We start from the raw sequence: 20,794 nt of genomic DNA, 5'->3' as shown, positions 1-20,794 counted from the left end.
ACAGAATTGAGACACCATCATTTAAAAGTGCCCGAGGCGAACTCCTTTGAAAATTGCAGCAGCGGAGGGACAGAGAAAGAGCCCCGCCGCCCTTGATTGTTGCACTGCTCCCTCAGGACCCGTTCTCCCCCTCCCCCCCCTTTCTCATCTGATAAGAGAGCGAGCAGCAGTAAGACTCCTCATCTGTCTTATGAAAATTCGATTCCGAGTGGCTGTGATCAAAACCAGCTGGCTGTCACCAGCAGTGGCCTTGCACAGAGGGAGCCGCTCAGAAGCATTCCGTATGTGGGGGTGTCACGGGTGGCACTGATCAAAGGAGCATTTTTTTAATAAATATATATAAGGAAAAATACAAAACCTAAGGATTTAGAATAAAAGCAGTGTAGTTTGTCTTGTTTTTCTCAGTGTAACATGAAGAGGATGAAATAGAATCAGATATGCCTGGTTTCTAATGTTCTTCCACTGGCGGCTCTGAGAAGGTGCACTCTGTCACATTAATACCAGATCACTCATCTTGGGCCTTATTGAAGAGGGTGGAGAGTTCCTCGGCTTCCGTTCCTTCTAGCCACTTTATTTCTTCATCACGTTTAAAGTCCTTTACCCCTCCTTGTCCTTAACACATTTCCACAGATGAAAGCTGGGGCCTCCACGAGGCTCTGAGAGAGCTACTGCAGGACTGCATTCTTCGTTTCCTTCAATTGACAGTAACCAGCGGGCCATACTCCCTAAAGGTCACCTGGGCAGATGACGCCGGGCTCCTCTTCAGAATGGGGTCATTTGAGACTGCTAGGCTGTTCCCTATGGAAAGTCCTCTCAGGGCGCTGCCTGACTCTCAGGCCTGCAAGGCTGAGTCCTGGCTGCTGCCACCTTGCATTGCCAATACTGATACTTGTATAACCTTCAGTGGACCTGGGTGGGATGACAGGAACATTGCTGTCTAGAGGATGACATTCGTGGCTCCTTCAGAAACATGCTAACATCCCTCTGTGGGTAACATAATGAGGTCCAGCATTCATACACCATAGTGTCTCCGGAACCAAGTCGACGTGCTTATAAACCCCCTTCTTTGCTGAAGATCCAGCCAGATCCCAACTGTGCTGAGGCCTGACTGACCTCAGAAATGAAACTCAGTCCAAACCTCCCTCCCCAACTCATTGTCAGCCAAGAGAGCTGTCACAGCTTGGGGGGCTGTGAGGAGCAATCAGCTATTTTGATCTTCCTCCTCTTAAGGTCTGTGATCTTTTTTCCCCAGCAGTATCAGGAGAGATTCAGTTTGGAGGAGCATGGAGGCATTTCACCTTATGGGCACCCCAAACTGGCACTGCAGAACGGGGCCTCCTCACCCTGTTTCCCCATCGCATGCCTCCTCAGGGACCTGCTCCTGCGTGGCTCCTGACCATATGCCCCGCTATGTCTGCAGGGCCACACGCATGCTGCATGTGGTCAGTCCTGTTCCACACCTTTTGCAGCATGGCTCCGTAGCCACTGTCACAGTTTTCAGACTCTCTTTCTCCTACCTGCCAGTAACGAGCACAGCCCTGGACCCAGCTCTAATCAGGTGAAATCACAAGGGACACATCTTCATAAAGCACACCTGCCAGAGACCTGAGACGTGTTTGTGCCCCTTGTCCCCTGATTCGAGGAGTGCAGGGGACCGCTCAGGAGCTCCTCTGAGACTGCCTCTTTCCCTTGTTACTTTGGGTGTTTGAAGCCTGTTGCCTCCTGCTTTCCCTTTTCTTTTCCCTTTTAAAAAATTCTCCATTTTTTGACTTAGAAAAAAAATTATTTATACGATTGAGATCCACTAATTAAAGCCATTTTCTGGTATTTGGTTACTGGAGCGTTTGATGTCTCTCTGACAAGACCATGAAATGCACGGAGTGTCCACAGGGACAGAATTTGCTGAACACGGCTCTTTGTAAATGAGGGGACATAGTGTCACAGCAGCTCATGAATATGAAACGCCCATGATGCCACCTCAGTGGACTTGGGAACACAGATGAATCCTGTCATGTGCTAAATGAGACCAATTTCTTTCACTTAACTTCATCTTCAATCAGACCTTCTTCCATTTGCCTGTTTAAAATTCCCCATACGTGATGCAGAAGGTAACAGCATTCAGTAAAACAAAGTTTTGTAGCTGCAGAGAAAAATTATAATGATCTCTGGTTTTAAGTTGTCATCTCCTAAAAACATGGGCATTGTTTTCTTCCACTTGAGAGCTCTGAATGTCTGTTGACTTTGGGCACAGAATCAGGGGTTTGTCTGGACTGCTCTTATTGGGGGTGTCCTTAAGCTGCATGTCCAGATCGCTTTCATGTGGATTGGTTGTTGAACTTGGCTGTGTATGGTAGATATGAGCCTTGAACAGCCTGTGAGTGCTCTGCAGTGGCCAGGGCACTGAGTGGGAAAGAAGTTTGGTAAGAGATTGTGTGTAACCAAACGGCATTTGCCTTTGGAAGCTCATTGAGTAAATGAAGTGAGTGGGGTGGTGTCATCATTAAGCACCCTGAGGAAGCTGGAAAGCTAAGCCAACCATTTGTATCATTTGCTCAGATGTCAAGGTGAGAAAGTGCTGGAGTACAGAAGAGACTTTATGTAGTTCTCTAGAAGCCCTTCCGAACACGACCAGGGAATCCTATTCAGAAATCCCCAACCAAGAAAATTAGCAAAGAGTTAAGGGTTACAGAGAGGAAGAAGCTCCCTGCCTGAGGCATCTCTGCCTGGGTGGGACCCAGGGGCCAGATTGGGGTGTCTCCTTTGTTCTCTCCCTGCTGGAGTTAGATTTATACTCCAGGTGAAGAGCTGGGTAGTGCTTGGGGTGTACTCATTGCAAGCTGAGTCCAATCTAAGAAGTCACTTTCTGTTCTAGCGGTACCCAAACAGGCAAACGACAGCTGGATCTGAACGCATGCTATCACAAAACGCATCACAGAGATTTGGGGCTGGCTTCATTGGAAGAGGCAGGTAGGCTTTTGACAGGCTACGGGAACTGAAAAGGATCCTTCTGGGACTTTGCTAGGTAATTAGCATTTTAGTGTGCGCATGTGATGATATTATCCATAATGAATATATTTCAGGCCAAATGGCAGTTGCCCTCACATCCAACAGCTCACATCTTTGAAACCAGTTGTAATTGATCTATTGGTATTCCATAAGTTTCTATTTATTTAGGCAGCACCCATTTATTTCTGTGGTATCATCTGCTGAATGATTTTTTGGGTGGATTTGTTGGGTGTCAGCAGAGTAGTGTTCTAGTATCAAAATGAGTTTCCCATTTGGCGATCTCTTTTTTTGAAATAGATTTGTACTGCTGTTGCTGTGCGTTAATAAGCCTCTGTTGAGTGGCTCCAGAATGTGGAGATTGGTGAAGAGCAGTGTGACCCAGCCTCAGGATGGAAGCCAGATGGGCCATATTGGACCAAGTTTGAATGACTCTTCCTCTGAGACTTTGTCTCCACGCATCCATTGTTTCTTGGATATGCACAAGCCTTTCCCAGGGGACCTTGCAGCTCTGAAGGAAGCCAAAGCTTTTGCTATGATGTTATCAAATCCAAGAAGTAGCCAAGGATTACTCTTATTTGTTCTTGTGAAATGAATCCTACTCAGGCAGCTTTAGGACTCAGTAGCAATTCTAATTGAAACAATGTAGAGAAGTAGAGAAGGTTGACATGGCTCTTCTGTGTGTGTCACTTCCTGACCTGAGGAGCATCTGTTGAATGCAGTTCTATTCAGTTGTTCCTAATTTTTCCAGTCCTTGGAATGCACAGATGCCTGGGATGTGGCATTGCTCTCAGCTCGTTCACCATCCAGGGGGCAGACTGGGGGAAAATTTCATGGATTCTACCTCCTGCAAGGTAGTGAGGGTTACCCTGTGGCCACGAATAAAGTATTATGGAAGGATAAAGTAGGAAGCTCTTATTTCTGCTTGTTAGATTCAGAAGTGATCCACTAAGGAAGGGACATGCATTTTCTGTCCTGCTTAGTCCCTCTGGATTTCCTCGCATCATGCCTTGGAAGGCGTCTGGCGTAGCCCAACCACAACGTCCCACCTTCAGTTTCTCCAGTGTTTCCAGTTACTTCTCACCGCTGAGCACCTTTGCACATGTTGTTCCCCGCCTGGCTGAATCCTGCTTCTCCTTCAGCTTCAGCTGCCCTGTCCTCAATGCAGAAATATGTATTCTTCCTTCTTTAACTCCTCAACCCTAACCCTACTAACCCTAATCCCACACCCCCAAATTAAATCCTCTCTGGACTGGATTAAATGCATTGTGGAGCAGTGTTCAATAGAATATTAGAAGGTCACTTAAAAGAAGTAAAATACATCTATATATTGATAAGGAAAGATACAAGCAAGGTGCAGAACAGTGTCTGTGTAGTGTGATCCCATTTGTGAGCATTTTTAAAAGGACATACGTGCTGTGTTATTCACAGATAGTTTTCAGCAAATAAATATGAAAAGATCGTTAACAGTGATTACTTCTAGGGAGATGACTGGGTCTCACGGAAGGGACATTTTTCATTTTAAACCTTTCTATAGCATTTTAATTTATTACTACCTATAATGTTACTTTTGTTTTAGAAAAATAATCAGATTTCCCTGTTGCTTTCCATCATGAAATCCAGTTGGTTTCCTTCTTTGTGTGTATTTTAATCTGTAAGCAGTACCTTTCTTTGTGTTTATTAGCCTCCACCAGACCGGTGCCCCATGAAAACAGGGACCATGTCTGTTTTATTTGCTGTTGTTACTGGCATGGTACCTTTCACATAGTGGGTGTTCCATCAGTATCCTTGAATGAATGAACAAGCAGACAAATGGAGTTTCCTCACAGCGTGGCTGACTAGGCCCCACGTGGGACAGAGAAGCAGGTTGAACAGCTGTGAGATAGCCAACGTCGAGGCAGGGAGCAGTGCACAAGGCAAGGAAGGAGTCTTCCATTTAAGCATCAGAGCTGGGGCAGAGAGCAGCGCGGCCATGTGACGATGGCACTGCCTGCCGGGGAAGCTGGGGATACCGGCTCCCATGGTGCCAGGGATGTCAACAGCCCTATTGCCTCACCTTCCCCTCCTCGGGCTGTTCAAAGTGTCTGGCCACCTCCTCCTCCTTGGGGCTAGTTTAATAAGATAGGGTTGGTGGAGATGGAGTCTCTGGGACTCTGATGTGGTGCCTTTTTTCCACTCTGCCCCATTTAGCCTTGTAGAGAAGTAGCGAGTCAGGGTGTATGGTAAGGGAGAGGACTTAGCATATCTCTAGTTATTGGAATCGAGAGAAAGACCCCAGAAGAGAGGACATTAAGTTTCACAGGACGTTAAGTGAAAGCTGTCTCGACCATGGGCAGCTGTCTCACCCCTTCACTATAGGAGGAGGTGTCTTTGAAGGCATTTCACTTTGAGAAGAAAGCCTGTGTGGGGCGTGGCAGGGCTCAGGCATCGCAGCCACATTGAAGTCTGTTACTCATAGTTTCACTCCATGCAAGCTGCTTAATCTTGCTTAGCCTCAGTGTTCTCTTCTGAAAAATGGCCATCACTGGGCAGGAGAAAATGAAGGTGGATCCATATAGTTTCTCTACATATGTAATATTATAATATCGGTGAAGCCCATAAAAATAGTTATTGAATATTACATACTGATCACAGTGCTAGTATTTTATAAAGATCATTGCATTTAATACTTACAGCAACTGACTGGGCATGAGTCTGATCTTCATTGTATTGATGAAGAAACTGAGGCATAGAGAGAAAAAGTCACACAACTAGTAGGTGGTGGAGCCAGGGTTTGGAGCGGACCCTCCTTCCTCCAGAGCCTGCTTCTTAACCATGGAGCAAGGAGTTCTACACAGCACGCCCTGACCTCATTGCAGCTGTTCATGTCCTTCTCAGTATTAGCAACATTGAAGAAAAGGAAAATAAAGTAAACATAATTTTTGGATTTTTTAAAATGGTGGTTGCTTTTCAATAGTACCGGAACTGACTCCTGTCTTCCTTGTATTGTCTCTGTTAAAATCGTGTGCTTTGCATGTCAAACTTTACAACCTGAATCAGGCTGCATCACCAGTCCACCTTTGCAGGTCATCACTGTCTCTTACTGGAGGCAGGCCGGATCACTGCTCAGAGGTAATTTTGTGAAGAAGCTAGTTTCCTAAGTCTATTTTCTTTTTTCTGTGTTCGTTCATGGTATACGTGAGAGTGGGGGAGCGGGGAGGGGGGAAGGAGATAAAGAGAAAAAAAAAATTCCCCAGAACATATTATATACTCATGAGCACTTGCCTGTGATTGTAAATCAGAAACTGTAAAATTGTGAAGTTCTTTGAAGTTTGCCCAAAACCAGCTCTGCAGACACCTGTTCTACTGGGGGCCGGAGTTGGATGGCCTGCCTCTGCTGCGATGGCTCAAGCTGTCACTGCACAAGAATGTTCCAGCTTGCCTTGGCCTGGCTGTCATCGCTGGCTCTGTCCCACTCAGGCGGTTTACCGGGTTCTGCTGGGCACCAGGCTTCCAATTAGAGAGAAATCCCACTGTGTGGCCAGCCCCACCAGCGCCACTCTGAGCGGCCCCTTTGCCAAGGCCTGAGCTGACCTCTGATCTGTCACAGATGGGCCAGCCCCACAATCTTTGTGCACATTTGGAGGAGGGGGTTGGGGATGAAGAGGGAAGCCCGTGGGGAGTGAGAGTGGACATTGGGCAGAAGTGCAATTCCTCAGAGCCCCAAGACGCTGGGCAGAGTTGACAGGACCCAAATGCTAAAGTTGTGGAGGGAAAGGGGAGTTTGGGAAGACCCTGTCCTGAGCCCTAAACTCAGCACGGGGCATTTTCTTACCAACTTCTGAATATTCATCTCAGGCTTGATTCTGCACCCGAGGAGAGCCAGGCGCACTCCAAAACTGTCATACTGCTGATGGTGCGTGCCACAGCCAGCTTCCTCCCTGTCCCTCCACAGGGCCTGTGCAGTCTTACCAGCCTGGGGAACGGCATTCTCAGCAGCCTGCACAATGGACTGCATTAATCACAGAGAACGGGAGGGAAAAAGAAAGCTAAATTTCTATTAGCATAAGAAATAGAATCTTAGAGCATTCCATCTCCAGTTCTCTAGCAGGATAGAGAGATATAATCTAAGCTCTGAACAGCGTCTTTCTAGCTATAAGACTTGGTAAATGTGGTTCATTATTTGGGGGGTGGTGGATGTGTCTCTTCTTTATTTTCCCTGTCAGCAATTTCTATTTTTATCTCTTTTCACTCTTTTTATCCCTTGTTTTCTCTGCCTGTCTCTTTCTGTTGAATTTTCTCTGTGTCTGTCTTTCCCTTGCATGCTATCTTTTTCCAGGTACAACATCTGTGCCTCCACAGTCGGAAGTCATAATAAAGACACCAGGCTCTGAACTGACATTTCCATCCTCTGGCGTCACTTGACTAGAGTGATCGAAAAGTCTAAATCATGAATTGCCTGAAAGTGGCAAGGGTCTTCTCAGCTGTTCTTGAAATGATTTTCCACCTCTTTTAAAACTAAGATTGAATTCAATCCATGAAAGCAGAAATGAAAGATGTCTTCACCAGTCTCTTTTTGGGATTTTTCCTTCTTTCCGTGTTTACAGTTGCTTTGGGAATTCCAGGACTGTCTCACCCCATCAGGCCTTTTTTCTTGCACCATCTCTCCCTTCTCCCCCACCCCCGACTGTTTAAAACAAAATCTCTCAACCAGTCAGTGATACTTACTTGGAGAAGGAAATGTTTCTTAAGGATGTTAGGTTGACCCATGAGAACATGGACAATTTTTGGTCACTTAAGCAAGTTGCCACAATTAAGGGATGGACTGGTTTCCCAGTTCTCTGTTTGCATGATTTTGTTGGATTGCTGAAAGAAATGGCCTCATGTCTCCTCAAATGTTGTCTGGAGAGTTCAGAGATGGGAAATCTTGAGACAGCAAGAAAAGCATGATCGTAGAATCAGCATACTGATTACATTAGACCTGGCAAATGGAGGCCTGGATCCCAGGGAGTCAGGCTATGTCACTAGGTAGATGCCCTTGAGATGCAGGCTGAGGGCCCTGATGATTGCACTGCGGAGCTAATGCACATAGAGATCTGGGTCATGAGGAGTGGCACTCACTGCAACATCTGCTTTGTGACACTACACGTTCTCAGTTCCTCTGTCCCTGACCATGCCAGGCTCACTTGTCAGTTCCTCTTCTTTTCTTTCCTCTCCTCTAGTAAGCCCTTCGTTACATTTATTTCTTTACCTTTCTCCTTGGAGATCCACTGCAGTGGCTCCTAACCTGTCGCACGCATCAGAATCACCAAGGAACGCCTGGGAAAAAAATCCGGATGCTTGAGCCCAACCCAGGAGGTTCTATCTCAGCAGGTTCTGGAGTGAGGCCTGGGATTCAGACATCGTTGAAACTCCACCTTCGATCCTACCCCTAGTTTGTATCTGAGTGTCCTTCCTGCCCCAGCCCACAGCCCCATGGCTGGTGTGTTGAAGGGGAATGAGTAAGAAGTGGAGAAGCAGGCACAATCCCTATGAGTTCTGCAGACAGTGTTGCCTCCGCCTCTCCTTGCAGATATTCCTATCATTCCGGATCTGGAGGAAGTACAGGAAGAAGACTTTGTTTTGCAGGTGGCAGCCCCTCCCAGGTAGGTTAAATCGGATGTGATTGGGGAGGCAAAGAACATGTGAATTAATACACTCCAGATATCATCTACAGTGGACCTTGATGTCAATCTGGATCTTTCTGGTGTTGGGCTCCATCCAGGGTTCCCATTTTGTTATTCCCATTCTGGTCATCCCCAGCTGTGTACAAGGCTCTGGGGATGGTGGCCTGGCAGCACTCCTGGAATGGGTCCTGCCTGGGGTTCCCTCCTCTCGCTCTCTCTTTCCTTCAGCATCCAGATAAAGCGGGTGATGACCTACCGTGACCTGGACAATGACCTCATGAAGTACTCAGCCATTCAGACACTGGTGAGTGGAACAGCTTCTGCATAGAGAGGCAGGCTCCAAGCAACGGGCTTCAATCCATAGAGATTTCTCAGTTCCTCCCAAGCTATACAGCACCGCCACCAGTCCCCCGAGGCTGGCTGCCTGGCCCCCATACCTCTGCTGCAGGTTTTATCCTCGTTCATCTCACAGCAACCCTGGACCCAACATAGTCCAGTGTTTCTCAGTGCCAGGCTCCCACCTGCCTCCGTGGCTGCCCACATGGCACCTGATGGCACCCTACTCCCCTCTGTCCCTGTGGATATACTGCTGTGACGCTCGGCCCTCCTGGTGCAGTGCTTTGCCCCAAAGCACGCCCAGCATGTAGGAAGCATAGCCTTTCCTCATTTCTCAGTGGGCATGTGGTTCATTCATGATTTTACTCTCTTGTGAAGGCATTCCTGCAGGTCTCAGTTTGGGAAGTTCTGACACACAAAAACTGATCCTGGTTTTGCGAGAAAGAGTTGCCTGAAAGCCCTCAAGGTGCTCAGCCTGACCTTTTTTTGTTTGCATTCACAGGATGGGGAGATCGACCTGAAACTCCTCACCAAAGTGCTCGCGCCAGAGCACGAAGTCCGGGAGGTACGGTGGTGGCAGCAATTCCCCGGTCTCTCAGCTCTGGCATTCCCATAACCAGCCGACTCCCCGGCTGGCCTGTGCCTCCCTGAGGCCTGGATGGGAGGGAGAAGTCAGCTACAGTTGAGGGAAAAGGCCTTTCTTTGTCTTACCCAGCGAAACCCTTCTTGGCAGGATGACGTCGGCTGGGACTGGGACCATCTGTTCACTGAGGTGTCCTCAGAGGTCCTCACTGAGTGGGACCCACTGCAGACGGAGAAGGAGGACCCTGCGGGGCAGGCCAGGCACACCTGAGCCCGTCGCCCATGCTCTAGACGTGAAGAAATGCAATGAGCTTAAAGCTAAAGAAGCTTGCAAGCAGCTCCGAATTTTTACCTGGAATATTTTGTAATAAAAATATTTATATTCAGTCAACCACATTGGATAATTCAATTGCAATAAATTGCTTTATTCTGTGCCATCTCCTCCATTTCTTTCCAGTCTCTTCTTGGAAAAATGTATCACAAGTGAAGGAGAACAGCTTTTAAACCAGCTGATAGGAGCTCAGAACTCGTGGCCTTGTTGCGGAGCATGTGGGAGAGTTCGATTCAGGCGGCCAAGGAGTGGGCACTCCTACTGAAAGTTGTTCACTTCTCGGGAGGTTTCAAACAGTTGCCCGCTGGGGTTCTGGGGCGGGGCCTCCCTTCCCGGGGGTGCTCTGGGCCCTTTGTGACCTTAGTGACGCAGCACTGCCACCTGCATCATAGGCTTCCAGGCCGCTGCAGCGGAGGGAGGAGGCGGCGGGAGGGATGAGGAGACCCATTCTTCACTCACATCAGGGTTTGGTGGCTGTTGTGACAACATTCTCCTTTCTCCCCTCTTCCTGCAACCCATGCCTTGAGCTCCAAAAGTCTACAGGTTCCCAGAGCCTCATTTCTGATTCTCATGGAAAGGGGCCAGCCAGCAGCCCTGAGAATTCCATGGAAGCCGTCTCATGGAGCCTGGGCCTCCCTTCTCCTTCTCCTTTTAGATATGTCGCAGCCATCTCCACCGCTGCAAGTATTATAACCGCCTGGTTCCAAGATGTGCTGAGATCAGGAGCAGAGTCCCACCCTTCTCCTAAACAGAGATGTCTTTTGTTTTTGTTTTTTTCTTTTCCTCCCTGAGACTTCTTATCTGAGGACAGAGCCCCTTCGCTGCCTGCTTCTCTTGGATGCGGCTTTGGGTTAGGCTGGCAGCAGCTAACTAAGGCCCACTCCTCGGCCATAGGGAGCGCTGAGTGCTTCTCTTATCCTGCCTGGAAAGCCCTTCATTAAAATTCAGAAAAACAAAGAGGCTCAACACATCAAAAACCCACTGGGGGGTTATTTTTGTGTGACTACAGTGCCCTTCCCCCGGCGAGCCACATGGCTGCGGAACAGGCAGAGCGAATGCTTGTCTGTTAATTATAAACTCGGGGATTTAGTGGCTTTAGGGTTCCATTTCCTCCTTTTCCAGAGTCACACTTTTAGCCCAGGCAGCCCCTCTTTGGAATAATTCCCATGGCCACTGAAAAGTTTCCATCCAGGCTAGTTTTGCTTGAGTCTACATCATTCTGAAACCCAAAGGAGAAAGGCTGTATTTCTACTCCCTTAATTACTGGAAATCCAACTGCCTCAGGACTCTGATAACCTTGGAGGTCTCCAGCCAGCCTGAGCAAGTGGCTAGGGGCTGACTTCCTTTCTCCCTTTATTTTACAACAACAGCAGCAACCAGATCTAACATGGAGCTCTCACCGCATGCCAGGTGCTGGGCTCAGCACATAGGAATGATCAGATTTCATCCTCACAGCCTCCCAGTAAAGCAGATGCTGTGGTTATCCCATTTTACAGAGGAGGAAACTGAGACTCAGAGAGGTTAAGAGATTGCCCAAGATGATCCAGCTGAGTGGCAGAGCTGGAATTCCAAGTTCTGATGCCACAGCTCTTTAACACCTGTGTTTCTGTTACCCCCTGCTGCCTTCATCTTGGGAAAGTAATCTAGTTTATAGCAGACAGAATTACTGTCTTTCACTGGGAGAAAGAAGTCCACTGCCACCACCCCTCCCAGCCCCCACTCTTGTCTGTGGAGTGACCACAGAGCAGAGGGCTTCTGTCAGTCCCCTGGTGTGAAGCCTGGCAACATGGGTGAGCTCAAGAGTCCTGGCCCCAGGACAGTAGGACCTGGGTAGGAGCAGCTCTACGTTGAGCAAACTGAGCTCAGCCAAATCAGGTCCAGGCCACATGTGACTGAGTCTCCTTTCACTTGTCCTGTGCCCTGGCCACGTCCTGTCTGGGCTCTTTCCTTTACCCGGCATTTGTACCTCATGTCTTCAGGGTGCCAGAGGAATGGGATGTTCCAGAATCTATGACCACCCAGTTCTCATCTGAATGGAAAATACCTTCCTTAGGTTACATCCAATGGTGTAATATACTTGACTTCAGAGAGCCTTTCAGGAATTTGGCCCAAGATGGCAATGACAGAATCAACAAGCATCCACAGGTAGCAGCAATATGGTTTTGTGCAGGCATGGGGAAGCATGAAGTGAAGAATCTTGGTGCTGCCATTTCTAGTAATACATGGCTTGTTAACCAGTTCCTTACCAGTTTCTCTTAGACTGGCTCAAGTCACCTTTGAGCAGGCTTGGGTAGCCCAGCTGGTCTCTGACAAAATCTCCCCCGGTGTCTTTGGCATTGGGTGGTCACTGCAGAGATGCCGTTCATAGGCTGGGCTGTGATGGGGAAGTTCATTACCTTGTGGAATAATTGATTGCCACTTCCCTCAGGCCAGGCTCTGGTCTAGGCACTCCAGATACAGAACTAGACAGGCAAAACTCCCTTCCCTTATAGAACTTACATTCTGGAAGGGGAGATGGACAAATAAAGTAAAATAGATAGTGTCTGAGGTGGTAAGAGATACTATAGAGAAAAATGAGGCCGGCACAGAGAAGGGAGTGCTGGGGAGGGGGGTTGTGATTTTTTAATAGGGCAATCAGGGGAGGCCTCCCTGAGAAGGGAGCATTTGGGCACACAACTGACAAGGTGAAGGAAGGAGTGAGACTGGTGCCCAGGGAACAGTGCTCTCAGTAGCAGGAACAGTATGTGCAAAAACCAGGAGGAAGGCATGTGCCTGACCTGTTGGAGGAGTGGCAGGAAGTCAAGGTGCCTGGGGTGGGGGTGACAACAAAAGAGAAGATTCTCTGGCTCACTGTGCCCAAGGCCCAGCTTGTCACAGAAAAGGCCTCTGGATGTCTGGGGTCCTCTCCCTCCTGTGATGACAGCATTCTCCGGCTTCCTTGGGCTTGACAGGCAGACTATGGAAAACTTTCCTCAAACGACTGCGTGGCCTCTTCATGCCTTGGCCTGGAAGAGGCAGAACTATTGATGCTACATTGCAGGAGAGAACAATGAGCTCTGTCTGTCAGAGACCAGAGGTTGGGAAGCTGCTGCCAGCTCCCCACCAGGAAGGAGGGTGTGCCCACTGCACCAGACAGTCAGAGAGGCACTATAAGGCCCCTGCACGGAGTGCTCCCTGGGAACTCGGCTCCCAGTGAAGAGCTCAAGTCAGAAATTCATCCAGGCAGGCCAGCAGCTGAAGCTTAGGTCATCTCTATCCTTGACTGTTGGTTCATCTTTGCTAAACCCCATGACACTCCAGATGGGCTTTTATAACTACATGCTCTCATTGGAAACTGATGCCACCACCTGTTCAGTGTTGCTTGATCAAAATGTGTTACTGGCACAAATCAAGGCCTTCTTGCTTAGTAGGTAAGGGTGCCTCTGGGCTCATTACTGCCGGAGACCTGCATGCAAGGTGCTGTTTACTGCAGAGAGATATGGAAGCGTAGACTCTGCCTTGCTTGACCAAGCAGCACCATGCTTTTCTCCTTGAGGTCAAAGAGTCAATGGGGAAAAGGGTAGGTAGAGGGAATAGGAGTAAATAACAGTGGCAAAGAGCACAGGTTCTAGAATCAGGCAGAATGGGGCTCCAGTCCCAGCTCTGCCATGTAGCTCTGGGCCCTGGAGCAAGCTACTTTCCCTTTCTGCTCCTGTTTTCTAATCTGGAAAATGGGATGATATCAGTATTATCTTCTTGGGATTGTGGTGCCCAGTAAAAGCCAGCTGCTGTTATTGGATTTGAGAACTGGATAAGATTGAAAAGTTAACATACAAAAAGTGACAGTTTATGGCAACAGTGCCTGCAGTTTGCTAGGGGGTATCACCTTCATCTCCCCTCATGCATCACTTCTCATGCCATGGATGGAAAGATGGCTTGGCACCAGGTTTTGTTTTGTTTTGTTATTTGTAACAGCTTTATTTAGATAAAAGTTGTGTGCCGTAAAATTAAGAGTGCACAACTGAAGGTGTATAATTCAGTGATTTTTAGGAAATGTATGAGTTTCTGCAGCCATCACCATAATCCTGTTCTAGAACATTTTCCTCATCCTACAGAATTCCCTTGTGTCCATTTACAGTTAATTCCTGCTTTCATCCCTAGCCCTGGGCAACTGCTCTCCGGCCCCACCACTTTGCTGATTCTGGACAGTCCTGAGTAGCTGGGATTACAGGCGTGCGCCACCACACCCGGCTAATTTTTGTATTTTTAGTAGAGACAGGGTTTCACTATGTTGGCCATGCTGGTCTTGAACTCCTGAGCTCAAGTGATTCGCCTGCCTCAGCCCCACAAAGTGCTGGGATTACAGGTGTGAGCACTGTGCCCAGCTGCACAGGTGTTTTCATTCTGCCTAGGTAGATTCCTAGGAATTAAATTGCTGGGTCATATGGTATGTTTACGTTTAACTTTTAAGAAACTGCCAAACTGTTTTTCGCGGCCTCAGGTCTTTAGGATATCAGGGTTAAGTAAGTACTTTTTTCTTTTTTTTTTTTTTTTTTTTGAGACGGAGTCTTGCTCTGTCGCCCAGGCTGGAGTGCAGTGGCGCAATCTCGGCTCACTGCAAGCTCCGCCTCCCGGGTTCACGCCATTCTCCTGCCTCGGCCTCTCTGAGTAGCTGGGACTACAGGCGCCCGCCACCACGCCCGGCTAATTTTTTGTATTTTTAGTAGAGACGGGGTTTCACCGTGGTCTCGATCTCCTGACCTCGTGATCCGCCCGCCTCGGCCTCCCAAAGTGCTGGGATTACAAGCGTGAGCCACCGTGCCCGGCCTGTAAGTACTTTTTTCTTGTTTCCTGTCCTTAATTTTTTCAAAGGCTGCTGTTGAGTTTGTGGGAGGCACATTCTTCTGATTCCTCCCTCCCTGCCTTCTTCCTATCGTTGAGTTTATCTCTGCTTTGAGAACATAGGCCTCATCTGTCTGTATTCCCTACTAGCCTATAAGCTCTTCCAGTCTAAGACTGCGTGTCGATTGCATTTCTATCCAACTGCATGCCTATTCCAGGAGTTCAAAATCAAATAAAGCGCACTCCTGACCTCGAGAAACTCACAAGCTAGCAAATAAACAGTGTGTGAGTGAAGAAGCCCATATGATCTGCAAAATACAGATGGGAGGAGAGAGAGAGGGATACTTCGCCCACCAAGAAATAACAGAGGTGGGGCTGATTTGCTTAGAGCAAAGGCCACTTGTTCTTGTAAAGCTTTACTGGAACACAGCCATGCTCATCTGTTTACGTGCTCATTTGTTTACAAAAGCTCATTTGTCGATGGCTGCCTTTATGCTACAAGGGGCAGAACTTAGTTGTGACAGAGATCATCTGAACTGCAAAGCCTAAAATATTAGCTATCTGCCGCTTTGCAGAAAATTGTTGCCAACCCCTCCTTAGAGGAGAGAATGAAGATGAGAAACAACAAACACCTGCGTGCTCTCAAAGTTCAGCTGCTTGTTTCTATCCAGGAAAATCATTGCAGCAGGAGTGATTTGAGTTAAATATAAGGAAAGACTAGAAGGGTGGGAAGATTCTGGCCCCTGAAAGAGAGACAACGTTTCTTTAAGAAAAGGAAATGAGCACTCATCAGTTCTAGGAACACGGACATGATCTATCTGGAGACAAAAAAAGCTGGAAAGGGGGACATCTGGGCTCCGTCTTGGCCCTTTGATCCTACTTGGGATGTGGGGGTGAGGAAGTCTCCAGGAGCCAAATGCCTTTGTCAGTGGGCTCAGGATATTGAAGAGAAGGCCCAATGGAGGGGGTGTGAGAAGCAAGGGAAAGGGAAAATTTTAATTTTTCTTTTGGCAAGGCAGAAATCAGAAAGCAAGGGTGGTGGGAGCAGAACGAGGAAGACGCCGTTCTTCTGTGGCTGTGCCGGAGTGAATTAATTCACGGCATATGTTCCCAGCATCTGTCGTGGTAACCTGGACTGGAGGGGTCAGTGAGAGAGGGGACCATGCCAGGACTGAGCATTAGCCCAGAATTCCCGGGCTGCAGGGGCTCTTGGCTCCCACCGAACGCTGGCTGGCCAGCCCACCCAGGAACAGCTGCTGCAGTTGCAGCCACCAGCGCTGCCTTGGGGAGGAGGGAGAGCATCCCCTTCCCGTGCTCCCCACAAGAAAACACCTGGCCAAGGAGGGGCTGGGAGAAGACCAGAAAGAATCCTGCAGAACGCTATCTCTTCCAGACCTTTAGCGGCGGTAGATTCCACCCAGCAGCCACACGTCCTGCCAGCAGACTGCAGGTGTGTCCCCAAGGGACAGCACAGGAGGGGTGAGAGAGCCACAGCCCTGAATGGAGAATGAACAAGAATTTGGGGACTTCCTCTTAAGTGCTAGTTCCAGAATTTCCCTGGATGCTATGTGGGCTGCATGGTGCTGAAGTGTCCCTTGGGAGTTGACGGTCAGCCTAGAGGAAGCAAGGCAGGCAGGCGTGGTGGCTGAGAATGGGATGATGCCAGGTTCACATCTCTGCTCTTCCACATCGCAGCTGTACGACCTTGGGTATGTTCTCATAACTCTTTGAGCCTCAGTTTTCTCATCTGTGGAGTGACGCTGAAAATCATTCCTGAATCACAGGGCTATTGTGATGATTAAATGAGTTGATGCTTGTTGAGCTGATGCTTGTTAAGCGTCTGGCACAAAGTAAGCCCTCAATGAAGATTAGTTCTGATCACATTGAATGGGCAGGCAGTGGTCACTTGTTGTGCCTGATCATAAATCACAGGGCATTAGGACCTGACCGGACCTGAGTGGGCATCTACCCCAAGGTCACAAACTGGAGGCCATAGGCTGATGTTGACTCACAGGACATGTTGGGTTTGGCTTATGTACTGTTTTTAATTGTTTTGTTAATTATCAACATTTAAAACTGAAAGGTTTAGACTTCTAGCTTCTCTTGGAAAATAACTGCTTGCTCCCAAAGTTCAGCTGCTTATTTCTATCCAAAAAATTAATTGCAGCTTCCAGCTTCTCTTAGAAAATGGGAGGATTGGCTGTGCACAGTGGCTCATGCCTGTAATCCCAGCACTTTGGAAGGGTGAGGTGGGCAGATCACGAGGCCAGGAGATCGAGACCATCCTGAGTAACACAGTGAAACCCCATTTCTACTAAAAATACAAAAGTTAGCCAGGCTTGGTGGCACACGCCTGCAGTCCCAGCTACTCAGGAGTCCGAGGCAGAAGAATTGCTAGAACCCGGGTGGTGGAGGTTGCAGTGAGCTAAGATCGTGTCACTGCACTCCAGCCTGGGCGACAGAGCGAGACTCCATCTCAAAAAAATAAAAATAAAAAATAAAAAAAGAAAGAAAAAGAGAAAGAAAATGAGATGATCTGGCCACTCTGGAGCTGCCGTTCTTACAGCAGCTATTGACTGGAGCTGAGAAGGAACAGCTTTTAATGAGTAGCAGTTGATCAGCCCACCCGCTTCCGCAGACACATTCCTGCCTGGCCACTGCAGGCATTCACTTTAAGAGCCCTGCCCAATCTTCTCATTTTACCAGTGAGGATTCTGTCCCCCAAGGACACTTATCCAACCAAGGTCACGTTCCTGAGCCTGGACTGTGGTTACTAACAAAAGCCAGCATCCTTTGTCAGTAACCAGGGCCCTTGCCTGCCATCTAACCTCACATCATGCAAGCTGTGGAGAAAGCCCAGTTTCCCTACCATGGGCTCTCCTCCTCTGATCAGCCTAACTCTGTATCTGGCACACATCTGACAAGAGTTGAAGCAGAGTCCTAGGCTATTTCCAGGACCAGTAACAGGACCCTTTGCCAGGTGCCTAATGTGGATGGTGTCTGTCCCGTGCTCAGCAGTCACAGGGAAAGGTGAGAGGTTTGCCTTCTTCCTTCTCTAGTCTCTGCCGGTGTAGGCATTATGAAGGGGCCTTGGGGGCCACCTAGCAGCCAGCAGCATCTCTACACAGGCCACTCCGTGTCCAGGCTGAGACCATGTGCTTCCCAACCTGTGACTGAACATGGCAGTGGTACAAGGCTCACCATTTCTGGCCAGCACGGGAATTTCTGCTGCAATCTTTGCACGGCGCTCCCCACGGGGAGGCCAGAACTTTCTCCAAGCTGTGCTGCTGTCTGAGACACTTGCCCTCCAGTCCTCCTTCCTGCCCTCTCTCCTTTCTCAGGCCTTAGACCCTCGTTGCCACCTGAAGACTTTTCCTGCTCCTCCTTCTTCGCCTCCCCCTTGATCTTTCCCAGGAATTACCCTCAGTACATCTCTTGCATTTCCAACTCTGCATTGGTGTCTGCTTCCCAGATGAGCCAAACAGAGAGCTGGTGGTGGCCCAGCTAGACTCAGGGGGCAACGACTCCTGGCCAGGGCTGAGAAGACACAGCCTGTTACAGGGATAGGGATCGGGCTCACCTCTAAAGCCAGATGGCTCGTGAACCCTAGTGTGTGGGTGAGATTCAGGTCAGGGATCCCCGGTGGGGCGCCAGTAGCAGATCCCTCTTTCATTCAGTGAAATGTGGAATCCAATCCAACTGGGAAGGCCTGAAAAGGAGGAGCTGGAAGCCCCTCAGGGGGCACTCGGCAAGAGTTTGGTCTCCTCTCAGCAGGAGTAGAAGACAACTTGGTGTCTTCTTGCCGAGGTAGGGCACGGATAGCCTCTGTTGGTGGCTTTATGGGCAGAGAACAAGGGATATCATGACATGCCAGGCCTGCCAGGAGACTGGAGGTGCCTGCCGTCTATAGTGACACCTGTTGCCTCTCAGGATCTGGGGATCACCTCTGGATGTGGGAGAAGAGATGTAGAAGCAGTTGCACCCCAGACCTTGCCGGGGCAGGTGCCGGAAAGCAAAGCCACCTCTCTGATATGGCAGAACGGGGCAGGACATGCTCTGATGGCAGAGCAGAGGCTACTGTGGGTTTTGTGAAGGGGCTGGCTTGTTCTGACAGGAGAGGAAGGACAGCTCCCCACCATCCCTAAGGCACAAGGCCCTCCAACGTGGTCTTGCAGTTTTAAGGACAAAGGCAGTAGAACACAGGTAGAACAGGAAGGTGCCTCTCTGGGTGGAGATTGAGGCTACGTAGATGGGGGAGATGGCACACAGTAGGAGAACTAAGCAAAGAGGGAAAAAAAATTATTTAGCTCTTTAGGGAACAGAAATTAACCAACCTAGGGGAGTGGGGCAGGGCAAGGACTGACTTTAAAGGAACCAGAGAGAAAGTTGCTGAGGGGTGGGGACTGGGGGGTGGAAATGTTCCGTATCTTGATTGTGGTGGCAGTCATATGTCCGTTTGTTGTATCTGAAAAACTCATTATACCTTACGCTTTAAAAAAAGATGATTTTGTTGTTGTTGTTGTTGTTGTCGTTGAGACAGAGTTTTGCTCTGTTACCCAGGCTGAAGTGCAATGGCACAGTCTTGGCTCACTGCAACCTCCAGCTTCTGGGTTCCTCCTGCCTCAGCCTCCCAAGTAGCTAGGATTACAGGCATGTGCGACCACATCCGGCTAATTTTTGTATTTTTAGTAGAGATGGGGTTTTGCCATGTTGGCCAGGTTGGTCTCGAACTCCTGGCATCAAGTGATCCGCCCCGTCCACCTCGGCCTCCCAAAGTACTGGGATTACTTTTTTGCACGCGGCCAAAAAAGGATGATTTTTATTGTATGTGATTCATATCCCAATGAACCAGACTAAAAAGATTTTCCCCCATCAGCCCTCACCATCTCAGGTGGGTGAGTTGGGGAGCTCCTGTTTGTCCCCCACCATCTCTGGCATTTTGCAGCATCCGCCAACCCCCTGAGAGCTAGATCAGGAGGCAGAGGGGCCTCCAATGCCCCCCAAGGAGTGCCCCTCAGCCAAGATCCCAGGCCAGGGCTCTGTGCAGGCTCAGAGGTAGCTTTTCAATTTCATCTTCAGTTTTGTTTTCCGTGATTACATTTGGAAAGGAAAATCTAGCAGATTTGACTATTGGAGAGAGCAAATGGTCTAATTTGAAGTAAAACACAGGCATTTGGGAGCTGCTTTTGACATTCTTGTGGAAGTGCAGGTTTTTTGAGCCCAGATTAGGGAGGACACAGGGAACCTTGAGGGCCCAAGGCTGTTTAAAAAGTCCGTCACCCTGAGAGAGCAGGATGTGCCATCTTTTGCATTGCAATCGTATTTTTGACCTGGAGGATATAAGAACTTTTGATGCCAGATCTTTTTTTAAAAAAAATATATACCTCTTTAAAAGGTCACACAATCCTATTTTTTAAATATCATCTTTATTTAAACAATTAATGCATATTCACTAAATGTAAAGCTATATATTTAAATATATTAAAATCCCTTTTCACTCTGCTCTGCCCCCACCCATTCCACAGCCCTCCCCAGAGTTGAGCAGGGTGTGCCCTTTCAGATAATTCAGGGCACTGGTGTACACATAGGTGGACAAATAGATACCCAGAGCTTGGCTTTCTTTATGTAATTGGGGCCATTCTGCAAGTATGGCCTGTAACTTGCTTTTTCCTCTTGCCAGCACACCTTGCAGAACTTTCCCGTCGGTGCCTCTCTCCTCATTCTGTCGGTGCCTCTCTCCTCGTTCTTTTCAGTGGTGCACTTTACACCATGGATTCCCCATCCACAATTCGGTTTCCTCGTTAACCCCCACCAGGGATGGTCATTCAGACTGAGCCTGCTTCCTTCCACCGGGAACTCCGCCTTCTCATGAAAGCCTGGCAGGGACCCTGTTCCAACCCAGCACTGGCTCACCTCCAAATTCTTTCTGCCAGACTGCAGCATCCCCTGAGCCCCCGCGAGCTAGATCAGGAGGCAAAGGGGCCTCCAGTGCCCCTCAGCCGAGACCCCAGGCCAGGGTGCTGTGCAGGCTCAGAGCTAGCCTTTCAGCACCCTGGAAGGACAGGCGTCTGTTTGA

General features: G+C 48.7%; 1 protein-coding gene across 2 annotated transcripts in view; it reads left to right on the top strand.

Moving 5' to 3' along the window:
- Positions 1-10,333, top strand: part of IFT43 (intraflagellar transport 43) — a 96,054-nt gene extending 85,721 nt beyond the window's left edge. Inside the window, exons 6-10 of one of the 2 annotated variants that reach the window (XR_004244553.2) lie at positions 8,555-8,627; positions 8,877-8,952; positions 9,487-9,549; positions 9,718-9,896; positions 10,024-10,333. Coding sequence is in view for 1 of the 2 variants with exons in the window: in XM_032134801.2 (XP_031990692.1) it covers positions 8,555-8,627; positions 8,877-8,952; positions 9,487-9,549; positions 9,718-9,837 (332 nt within the window). In the remaining variant the exon portion in view is untranslated. The other variant, XM_032134801.2, reaches the window with a different exon arrangement.
- The last annotated feature ends 10,461 nt before the right edge of the window (positions 10,334-20,794 follow it).

This window comes from Hylobates moloch, unplaced genomic scaffold, assembly GCF_009828535.3.
Source record: "Hylobates moloch isolate HMO894 unplaced genomic scaffold, HMol_V3 SCAFFOLD_16, whole genome shotgun sequence".
Taxonomy (NCBI): domain Eukaryota; kingdom Metazoa; phylum Chordata; class Mammalia; order Primates; family Hylobatidae; genus Hylobates; species Hylobates moloch.
Note: the sequence above shows the minus strand (reverse complement) of the source record. Positions and strands in the feature narration are given on the sequence as shown.